Genomic DNA, 12,311 nt, shown 5'->3' on the forward strand with positions numbered 1-12,311 from the left:
CTCCACTCACGTGTTCTTCACTTTTTATTCAACTCGCTTTGTTACTGGACACCATGCAGACCATTAGCTACTGCTTTTCATATACAGCAGGTGGAATGAAAGGAAAGTCTGTAAGAACGCTGTGATTCTGCAGCCCCTCCTCAGAGCTGAGCGGCAGCAGGCAGGGACAGAGGGGCTGGCGGCCCCCCCCAGGGCTCGCTGGGAGGTGAAGAGCGGGGCAGAGTGAGGACTGCCAAGTCGCGGACTTCAGGCTCGCCTCGGGTGGGAGCAGCTTCCTAATCAGCTCACTTGCTTTTCATACCATTATGAAAACTGACTTACTTCGAGAAACAAAAGTTGACTTCCACGTTATATTCACAAAATTAAAAATTAAAAATCCTATGTAACAGATCAGGTATTTTGCCCCTGAGCGATCACCTCTGTGTGTGTGTGTGTGTGTTTAGAAATACATACATAATAGTTTTATCTTTCTTTTATTTTACATTTACCCACAAAAATATACATAATGGTTTCACACATGTACTTTAGTTGTTTCCAGGCTGCTAGACTGAATACAGATGCTAATTATCTTCCCATTCCCATGTGGTTCTTCCAGGACCAAATGCCCACGCTCTCCTTAACATCTGTTTCCGGGGAAGCTCGGAGCCTAAGCGGATCTCACCTGTCCTGAGGAGCCACAGGAGACAGAGGCTTAGCCGTGGTTCCCTTCCCTCCTCCCAGCAGTCCTTCAGCCTGAACTATTTCTTCACCTAACTGCGTGGCTCTTTAAACAGCAGGACGGACTCTTTTGAACACAGTCCAAGATGTATTTCAAATGATGGTGAGCCACCTTCCTTCCCAGCACCAGTAATGCTACATTGCCCAGAGCAAATGAGGTGGTGGCCTTTGTGGTACTCAAAAAAAGAAGGTGAAAAGCTACCTGTGATTCATGAAGCACAAACACCAACATTTTTTAGCCCAAACAACACTTCTACTCTGCGGTAGGGCTAGTGTGATGAATGGGTCAGGTACAGGGTGGCGCCACAGGAAAGCCAAGAACACTTTTGTTCATTTCAGAATTCAGTGAACCATGAGTTCACACATCACTGAAACCGGCTGCCCTCTGGCGACTCAAAGCCTCTCCAGACCATTGTGGGACCCCAGGGTCAAGCTCCGAAAGACGCCGCAGGAAGTGAACAGCAGCTCCCATTCCACCTTCTCTCTCACCAGGACAAAGTCACACTTCCAAAGGGCACATGCCATTTCACATAAACGTCAGCACTTGTACGGGACTGAACCTGTACTACACTGAACACCATTCTACATGTAGAATCTGTTTACTTACATGAAATTTATCTCCTAATGACCATATCCATTCCAGAGACTTCTAAAATAGCTTTAGGGTCATGCCAGTGGCTCACTGCCTTTTTCTGTTGGCCTAAGATGTATCAACGGCCTGATCTCCATGCTGCATTTCTGCTAATCCTGACAGGATATCAAGACATTCTCCTTAGGACAAAAGTGGTGGCTTTGATGCACTCACCACAGTCTTTAGAACAAAAATGGAAAGGATGGTAAAGAAAATTAATTTGGCTACATAGAACATAGGCTAGATCCTTCTTAGAAATACACATTTGAAATGGATAAATAACTAAATAGAAACAATATAGAAAAGAAGAAGAAAACAGGTGAATATTTTTCTGATTTTTAAATATACAAGCATGAGAGCAATGGAAAAATTATAAAAGAAAAACTGACAGATTTACTCTTTCAGACAACACAGAAGAGGGAAGGCTCCAAGATTTCTTTACAAAGTCATAATGTCACCCTTGTTTCACTTGAAACTATTCCCCGACCTGGAGAACTTATTAGGTAGGAAGCAACTGTAGTATATATATATACCTTCATGCAAGGGTGGGGCCGGCTGCAATGTGGGGTGACTTGAAAAATGCCTGTCAGCATGAATCAAACCAAACATCACTAACCACTTTTACTTTCTAGCCAAAAGTAAATCAGCTAAATTTAAACAAGCCACTCTAGTACCTAAAATGAAACAGAGCTGTTTTCTTCTGTAAGAGACTAGTCACTTTTTGCCTGTTTTCTTTGCAGCGTCACGTCAACTCCAGCCAATAGCTGTACACGGCTATTCCTGAGTGAGTGGCGATTGCTGCTCCCTCAAAGTCTTTCCTTTGATTTCTCCAAGATGCAGAAGGGTTGAGCTCCGTGAATGTTCCCACAGTCATCGTAAAACACCAATACCAAAAATGCTCACATTTCATTAAACGTGACAACTCCTTCCTGCCCCAGAGCTCAGTGAGACACTCCAACAGCTTAAGAGGAAACATGCCCCTCCTTGCAGTTGCCTAGGCCGAGATCACTGATAGGGCTCTTGGCTTCGTGGAAATTTATGTCATTCCAGAGACGCCAACGTTACTTCCATCAGCGTAAGAGATGCGGCTGATTAATTCCAGGCCTGCTGCAGATTCTTTTACACCAAACCCTAAGCATTCGATAGAGCCAGACAAACCAGATGACATGTGAAGAGCCTGTCGGAGCCACTAAATGTTATTTGTTTGTTTGTTTAATCTATGCCAATTTCTCTGATATTTCCTTTTTTAAAATAGGAAATAGACTTTCTTCTCTAGGCCAACACGGAGTGAGACGGATTCCTCAAGCACACCCACCGCCCCTCACCCTGACTCCTCAGGCCTCTAACGTTTTCTCTAGTGATGCATTTACAGGAATATGCCACTGCTCTCCGGGGTTACTAGGGCGCCACCACTCCCTGCCGGTGCTTCCTCACTCCCGTGGCGATCACATGCTGCTTCTGTCCACCCCACTGAAACCACATTCTCTAAGTCTAAAGGGCACTTAAGACCTGGTGGCTAAATACAAGAGTTCCTCCAATTAAAAAGAAACAGAATCCCCACTCAAACCACCCTCTCCACCAGCTGCCCAGTCCTTCTTTCCTCCTCTTTAGAGCTTAACTTCTAAAAATAGTTGTTACTGCCATTCCCTCACCTCCCACTCAGGCCGTGCCCCGACCCTCTTCAACCTGATCTCAGGGTCATCGTTCCAGCGACAGGTTTCAATGGTGCTCAGTGATAAACAGTGCTCAGTCCCTATCGGGTTTCACCTCCCAAACTGGGAGCAGAAAGGATCTGCTTCTAAATAGAACAGCAAACAAAGGGGTGATACCCCACTCCACCCTGGAATTACTGAGAGATGGAGTGACTGCTCCCAGCCACCACTTCCCCCTACAACCCACCCCACAACTCCCAAACTGGGAAGAGGAAACAGGAAGGGACTCCTTGGAGTCTTTAGGTTCTTGGCTTAGTGGGGAGTGATGCCATGTAAGGTGTAAAGAGGTCTGCCTACACGAAGGGGATTCACACTCCAGGGATGAGGCCCTGGATTAAGGGCAAGGTGCGCATGGCCTTCCTTAGAACACTACCATATGCAATCTGGCACAGAAGAAATGCTGTGGGTTTAGGGTAAAGGTAATGCCAACCACATATATTCTCTCGGAGAGCATCGTACCCACAGGGAGATGGCCAGGCATGGTGGAGTACCGAGCCACTGTAACACCTATCCAGAAATCACATCATTTACAGATTGTTTATTAGCCAACTCTTAGAATTAATTAGCATGTAGAGTCTCCTATTTGCAGGAGGAAAATCACTCTATGATTTCTGGTTTCCTTGTAATCTGTAGTTTACAATCCTTCAGCAACCGTTACTGCTTTCCATATATATTTTTGACAGACATTTTTAATGATCATTTTCTATCATTACTAGAATAATACAAGCTCAATACAAAAAAAAATCCAGAAAATACAGCAAAGTTGATAGCAGAAAAAATACCATGCATTTTCTTACAAACACTATTAATATTCTGGTATATTTCCACTTAACCTTTGTTAATTTGATAGCTATTTGGAATTAATATTCCCTGTAAGCCAACTCTGGTAAAAATCACCAATAAACTAGGATATAAATTGCCATCTACAATCTCTTTCAATTATGAACAAAGGTGTATCTTCCTAACTATAGAACAGCCAGCAGATTCAACTCAAAAAGCTTAAATTCAATGGAGGAAAAAAATGAATGAGTGGGCTGTTTAATGCCCAAGTGCAGGCTGGCCCTCTGCACTTTCCTATTTGTCTCTCTAGCAGCCTACTGTTGGAATTGAACTTGTCCAAGCTCTTGGGTAACCATCACTTCAGATATAAATCCCTTTAAACATAAATTCCTTTGATTGTATAAAAGTATACTCTCAAGTGTGTTTCTTGGAGGCACAAAAAAACAGTGCTAGACATTTTGTGTTGTTTTTTTTTTGGCAAGTATACAATTGCCATTATTCATCAAGACATTTAACAAGGATTTTATTTTCATCTCGGGTTTCCATAATAGACATGCTATTCAATGATATCTAAAATAAGAATCATGGGCTTACCTGATTAAGAAATCATGCAGTCCAACGTCAAAATACCTGTTCAAAGGAGACATAGGCAAATATATCAATAAAAGAAATTTACAGAGATGGTAGGCTTAACAAAAAATAGGTAAATTACATGCTTTTGTAGATTACTTCAAATGGCTACTCTAGGACAGTGGTTCTCAAAGTATGACCGACCCTGGGGAAGCCACAGCCGCATTTCCTGCAAACTTGCTGTCAATACAAATTCTCAGGCCCCACATCAGACACACTGATTCAGAAATTGAGGGGCTGGGGCCCAGCAGTTAGATTTCACAAGCCCTCCAGCCCTCACAAGTTATTCTGATGCAAAAACATTGCTCTGTGATAGCAAAAGTGTCTCAACAAGCCTAAGCTCTCACTCTCTTGAAAATAAAGGCCATAAGGGTGGACTTCACCACTTTCCCCATAGGTGAGTCTTTTCATAACACTACTTGTCTCAGATGTTTATTTACTCAAAAACACATGAAACACATTTAGAAGCACAGCACCACAGTATCCAAAAGAAAGAAGAGGGATGGGGAAGGATCGGCTCTGTCCTTCCACACTCCTCCCAGCCCCCATCCCTGGAGAAAGCCACCGTGTGCACACTGGGGTCTGCTTTAGTGAGAGCAGCTCCATGCATTGTCGCTGAGCCCGCCATTGTGCGTGGGCCTCACACCAGCCGTCCAATAAGCCCTGAGCAGTGGTGGACCCTTTCAGACAGAGCCTCCCCCCAGAAACCACCAAACTGGCGAGGTCCACATGAATGGCACTGTCCTGGTTTCCCTAATCAGCATGCCTGTTCCCCCTATACTTCTGACTACTTAGCCAGCGTCCTTATCTCTTGGATTTGACTGTGAGTAAAGGATCTGGGTGTCCAGGATCATGACACTGCTGTCCCCAGGCATAACCACTGCTGCTAACACTCAGGGTGGAGGTTGTGTCCCGCCTGCCAGGCTGACCTCCCAGCGGAGCCATCTGCCTGAGTAAAGCCTGGGTAACTCTGCCCATAATGAGCAATGGACACTAGAGTACAGTCTCACTGGCCAGACCATGACTGTCTGTAGCTTCCAGCTCCACCCGTGTCCCTGTCCCTGAACATCCCAGCACGCCTGGCACCTGACCCCATGTGACATACAGCAGGCGATTACTGACATTAAAATAGAATTCCTTGTCAGGTACCTGTAAGTTCCAACATTCTTAGATGTATGCAAGCATCTGCTTTTTCTCTGAGAATATAGAAACAAAGCCAAAAGATGGCCACCTTGTTTACTAGATCACTTACTGAAATAATTCAGGGAATATTGATTCAAGATACATGAATTCCATTTACTCATAAGTCTTCTGCTCTGAATTCTAAAGGGAGATATACCTACAGGGACAACTGATTTGCTTCAGCTGATCTTACTTTGCTCCGGATGAAATGCTAACTTCTTCCTATAATCATATTTAACACATGTTTTTTTTTAGAAAATGATCCCTCCTCTCAACCGAAACAAAGGGTATGCTGCTCAGCCATGTAAGTAAATATGCCTATGACACACAGCAACTGTAAGTCGGCCAGATCTGCACTATGGGAGGTAGAAGCATGTATAGAGTAAAACAAAAGATGTCAGCTTCCTTCACTCCAAACCTACACAGCCTTGGCAGTTACATCAGCTACAGAAAGCATCAGACACTGTTGAAGGCACTGCAGGGTGAAGTGGACACAAAAGGGATCACAGAGATCCTCAGTACAGTGGGGGGTATGGGGAAGAAGACCTTGAAGGTGCAATAAAAAAAACCTAGTAACATTCATAGCAATAATTATTTACTTAGTATCCAGAAGGTGGCACTACTGTGTTCGGTGAGCACATATCCACAGTTGCCAGCGAGACAGGTGTTGGCATCCCCATCTACTAGTATAGGAACCAAAGCTCAGGGGCTAAATAATTTGCACAGAGACCACAGCTAGTAAAGGACAAAGCTGGGAATCAAACTGAGCCCTGAAAGTCATGAATTACCTGCTCTTCTCGCTGAAAGGGTGGGTTCTCACCACTCCTCATTATTACTAATTCAAAAGGGCCGCTCATTTTAAAAACCGACCCCTTAAAAAAAAACAACAAATGAACAAAACAGCAATAGACTCGTAGACACAGAGAAGAGATGGGTGGTTACCATGGGGAGGGGCTGGGGTAGATGGGTGGAAGAGGTGAAGGGGATAAAGAGGCACAGAATCTCAATTTTAATATAGTGATAGGGATGAATTTATAGCATAGAGAATAGAGTCAATAACGCTGTAATATTTTTCTGTGTTGACACAGTAACTATACTCATTGGGGTGAGCATTTAATAATGTAGGTAGCTGTTGAATTACTATGTTGTACACTTGATGTTTATCAACTATACTTCAATAAATAAAATTTAAAAATAGAAGTCGGGCTTCTCTTCTGAAGTAAGATACCTATCAAATTATAGTACCATCATTCTTATTATTTTTTAAGAAAATAATCTCTCATGGCTGCCAGCCTACAAAGTAAGCCAGGATTTCCTAATGAGGAGACATGAAACAGTGATCCTGTGCATATCATTCTTGGTTCCTTCCAGAAATTAAAAATAGGAAGTCTCTTATGTGTGTGTGTGTGGCATGAAAGTTTCTATTGTCTAACGTCAATTGATAGCAGGAACTGGAGGTGGCTTTCAGCTTAATATGTAAAAAAGGAAACTTTGGAACAAGTTGCAGTGTCCTAAGTACTCCCGTGTCCAATGTATTTCCATCCCGAGATGAGTTCAACTCTGGCCTAAGGGTGTAAGGAGGAGATTGAATCATCAGAGAGATAACCGGAATGGACGACCTTAAAGGTGCCGCCCAGCCCCAGGCCTCTGAGGCCCTGTTTTAGTCGCTTTAAAGAAGCATTGCTAAGTATGAATGCTCACTACCAAAGCAGCAGCTCTTGTCTGATAAGCATCAGCAAATGAGTAGACCGTGCCTGGGCTGATGCTTCTGCGGCAGCCCTGCTGGTTTATTATGATTCTGACTGTCACTCTGGTTAGAGCCTCAGAGGGCATTAAAATTAGGCTCCGTGCCCCTGCCTACATGGCTCTGCACATAGGCTTACTCTCGGAGCCCACAAACCTACAGATCCTTGAGCTCACCCCGCCTTTGATAGAGGAAGGGTCAGGCCCACACAGCATGTCCCCAGCAGAACTCAGACCAGAATGCACAGGACTGTTCAGCTCTGCCAGGCTGCCTGCCTTTAGGGGTCCTGGTCCTTCCTTCCAGGCTGATCATGACTGTCTGGGAGCCTAGGGATAAAAAAGCAGTGATCTGTAGCCAGGATTTGCAAAAGCCACCAACCAGGGAGGTATGTTTCGGAGCCACGGCCCAGGGCCGCTTAGCATGGCACCTGCAGGGTGGCTCTGATCTGAAGGACCATGTGCAGATCTCAGGTGTTGGTGCTACTTCTTCAGCTCACAATCCTCACAGTTTTCATCCCCAGACTTTCTTATCCCCTTGGTGGGCTCCAAAGTTCAGCTCTAGCATTTAGAGAACTGGAGGTAAAAAGCAAATAAAATCACTCTGAGAATAAATCACCCAGACTCAAAGGGCCCTGATGGCTGGACTACCTGACCTACATTCAGAAAATGGAAAACACCTTCAAGTTCATCCTCTCTAAGCCCCATCACTTGACGGATTAGGAAACGGAGGACAAGGAAGATGAAATAATCTGGAATACAACTACACAACCCAAGGCAGAGCTGGGGCTGGCAGACCAGGCACCCCCCCCAACCCCCCGGTTCTTTCTTCACAGTGTCGCAACGCTGCCCTCCTCTCATCTCAATGTGCAACTTTATTCTCTGAGAACGCCCAAGACACAGTGCTCAGGACAGGCTCCAGATGACATCACAGAAAAGCTGCCACCGTGTCATACCATCTCCACCTCCATCCGTAAAAGCCATGTGCATACAGAGCCTGCAGGAGGCCATTCCCTCACTTCTGATGTTCCTTCCACAGGCTGGCCCTGTCTGGATCTCACCCTATCAGGTTGAGAGGCAGAGCCTGCTGAATGGAAAATAAGAAGTGAAGCGGAAAAACAGGGAAAAGTGAAAATGAGCTTAGGCCAGCGAGAACCCCGTTGCGGCAAACCACATTTAGTGAAATCCCCGTCTGATGGGAAAGCAGAATATGAGAACTGTAGCTCTCGGAGGAGGACAGATTCTAAAACACAAAACTTGCACTGGGTTTTCACATGACATGCTTTTCACTGCATCAGACAAGTGTGCCTGCCATCAGACTGTTAGCAAATTTCAGGAAAACAGCCCAAAAGCCTGGCGATCTGGACATCTCACAGTGTTGGGGCAAGGCAGGAGAGAAGGCACCAGTGCCAGGCATAAATGGCGCAGGAGTGAAGAGCTTTCCAGAAGTATAGTAGAAACCACATCTCCCTACATGTGGAATTAGAGATTCAAGGTCTGACCTCAGGCTCTCCCACTGAATAGTATTTGACCATAAAGAGCAAACATTATCTCTCCGTGTCTCAGTGTTCTTAACTGTGGCACAGAGATAGTGACAGCCACTGTGCAAAAAGGAACAAATATAGTGGGCATAAATGTAGCGGCAACTTCATAAACATTCTACAAAATATTCAAGGTTATTTTCTCTCCACCTTAGACTTGATTAAGTTCCTGAAGGCTCTTCTCCAGACTGCATTAATGTATTCATTTATTCAGCAAATATTTATTGGGCACCTTCTAGATAGATGTTGGACTCTGTAAGACATGTTTAGGATACAACAGTGCACAAGAAAGCTAGGTTCCTACCCTAGTGTACAGTCTAGAAATAAGTTCTTTATCCAATACGTGATTTGCAAATAACATGCTTTCAGCCTATAGCGTGCCTTTTTGTTTTCTTAAAAGTGTCTTGAAACACAAAAGTTTTTAATTTTTCAAAATCTAGCTTATCAATTCTTTCTATTATGGATCATGCTTTTGGTGTTGTATCTAAGACATCTTTGCCTAACCTATGGTTTTGAAGGTTTTCTATGTTTTTTTTTCTAGAAGTTTTATAATTTAGCTTTTATATTTAATTATTTGATCCACTGTCGGTTAATTTTTGTGCACAGTGTGAGGTAAGGGTCTAAATTCATTTTGCTTTACATCTCTTAATGTAAAAATGTCTACTGGACATATCTGCCCAGTGGAGATCATTGCAGCTCTGACTAGTGCAGCCTCATTGAGAGTTGAAATGGGAAGCCACACGGGAAGGGAAGGGTGAATGGGAAGGACAGGAAGCAGAGACAAGGATAGAGACATGTGTGTCAGGTGATTTGAAGCATCTGGAAAGGTCAAAGGTGGGGAGATTAAGTCTTTGGACCAGAAGACAAATGGGAGAGAAAATATTTGATTTAATTTAATTTAATTTGATTTGATTTGATTTACTATTTAGAGTCCTGCTGTGTCCCATACATCATGCTAGATACTGGGGAGATCGACTGAGTAAAACAGAGTACAGCCCTCCAAGGTTCAATCTAGAGGAAGAAAGAGAAGTAATGCAATTGATCCAGATCCAAGTACTAATGCCAAGTAATAAGAGAAGCATTGGATGTTGTGGGAGCTCATGAGAGGGGTATTCATATTCTGCCAGCATGGGAGTGAGGCTGGAGAGCCAAGCAGACAGGCTTCCCAGAGGAGGTGATGTTCTAGCTGGATTTTGAAGGACAAATAGAAGCCAACTAGCTGGGAGTGGCAGGTGCATTCCAGGCTTCATGTTGATTCCATGGTACTTAAGCCCCTCCCATTGGAAGCTGACTGACAAGTACGTCCACAGAGCATCACTTGGGTGGAATCAACAAAATTGTAATCGAAGGCTGACACCTGGGTGTTACTGAGACGAAGGAGAGCTGGCTCCTGAGTCCTAGGAGATGGTAACAGATACTCTTCTTTCTCCCAGGCAGACTTGCAACACTAAGGCCCAGAAGGCAAGCCGGAGCAGAGAGATAAAGGGAGAGAAATCTGTATTGGAACTACTGATTCAACCCTGCTAATCTTTCTGCCCAGGTTGCCTTTGGCAACCTGACTACTGAATTATCCCCAAATCAAGAATAAGAATATCTGATTTTTGCCTTTTATACCCTACTCAGGAAGATTACATAGAGACATGAGCCTCGACTTCTGTTTATAAAGTAGACCAGGCCCAAGATATCCAGCCCTTCAGGAACCGCAACATAGTAGGTCAGTCCTCAAAAGGCTGGGGACTGGGAAATAGACAATCAAACAAGTCCGTACTTACCCCAGAATGCCACCAGGTCACAAGACTTTAACACAAAGCAAATATGCACACAATCTTAAAGGCTGAATAATGTCTGCTCTGTGTATATATATATTTACAGTCATATATCTTATTAAAATCTCATTCCACCACCTAGCAGTTCTCTTGTGCATACAACATTACAGTGAGCTATTATTCATGATGTGTGTTTGATGAAGCTGTTCATTATGGTTTGAAAAATTGCCTTCACATGATCATTACAATGATCTCGCTTCACCCGTCAGGATAATCGAATAGCTCGTTCTGCCGGTATTTGTAATTTAAGGCCAACTGGTTTGAAAATGCAGAAATAAGTGTGTTTAAATGGGGTGAGGTACACAGGGAAACAAAAGACCCCTTACCATAACCGGAATTAAAACTAAATGGCTATTATGTCTAAAAATGATACTTAAAAACAAATTTTAAAATAAATTCAATATTCATGTCATTCTCACTAAATTGTATCCTTTTCCCCCTCAGTCTTATTTTCATACCAATTCTATAGAAGGACCTTGATAAGCACACGCCTTTGGTCCATACTCCCTGCCTGACTGTCCAAGATAGACGCAGAGTTCGAGGGTTTTAAAACAATCAAGTCCCCGGCCTTTGGGCAGTGGTCTACAAAAAGCTAAGAGCTTTTGTGTGTCTAGCTCTCTGCCTTGCAGTCTCTTGATTTTTCCCTGCTGGCCCTGCTGTGCTGACCAGCCTGCTCACTTAAGACCCCAGCCTCTCCCACACTCACCATTTACTAGCAAGGTTTCTTAATCTCCCCTCTGGCATTTCTCTCACCCAGATGGCTCCAGCTAATCAAAGTGAATATGACTATTTTTTCCTTCCATAAATCTCTATCAAATTCTCTTTATTGAAATACAAAAGAAAAAAAGAAAGGTTATACAGCAACAATTGGGCAAAGGGAGAAAAGCCCACATCACAACCCAGCAGGGACAGGTGCGGGACATGGGGAGCAGAGACTCTGATACACGCATGAGCCTGCAGTTGTGCAGAGCTTGAGGCCTGAAGCGGCGTGCTGCAAGTGGTCGCACCAGGATGAGACAGCACATACTGTACGAGGCTGGTCAGCACAGCAGAGCCAGCAGGGAAAAATCAAGAGACTGCAAGGCAGAGAGCTAGACACACAAAAGCTCTTAGCTTTCCATAAACCACCACGCAAACGTTGGCTTTTGTTTTTCATAGTTATGATACCATCGCTGGCTCGGTGGACCAAGCCTACGGCGACTGCATTAGGGGTCCTTTATTCAGATGGTGTCCTGGACAGAGAAGAACTGACGCTGCCTAATCTACAGGGAATGTGGCCTTCAGGAATGTGTACAGGTTTGAAACCTAAAGAAAGGCCTTCAAAGTTCTCTGGCTTAGCAGTCCTCAGCCACCTCACTCCAGTTGTCACGGATCTACACCTATGTTACAAAATTAAGTATTTCTCCCATCGGATGTTACAAAAAATGAGATAGCCTTCAAAGGAAAAAGGGATCTCTTTCAAGAATAAGGAATGATATTTCAAATAGTCTCCAATATTGAAAGTTCACCTATTTCAAGGAAAACTAAACTATACTACATTTAATAGACACGC

At 43.9% G+C, this 12,311-nt stretch overlaps 1 protein-coding gene across 8 annotated transcripts in view; it reads right to left on the reverse strand.

The window, feature by feature from the left end:
- Positions 1–12,311, reverse strand: part of HHAT (hedgehog acyltransferase) — a 309,565-nt gene that overhangs the window by 121,017 nt on the left and 176,237 nt on the right. For all 8 annotated transcript variants that reach the window (XM_073216981.1, XM_073216982.1, XM_037015362.2 and 5 more), the window contains one exon: positions 4,435–4,470. In XM_073216981.1, coding sequence (XP_073073082.1) covers positions 4,435–4,470 — 36 coding nt within the window. The remainder of the gene's footprint in view (positions 1–4,434; positions 4,471–12,311) is intronic.

This window comes from Manis javanica, chromosome 11 (assembly GCF_040802235.1).
Source record: "Manis javanica isolate MJ-LG chromosome 11, MJ_LKY, whole genome shotgun sequence".
NCBI lineage: Eukaryota > Metazoa > Chordata > Mammalia > Pholidota > Manidae > Manis > Manis javanica.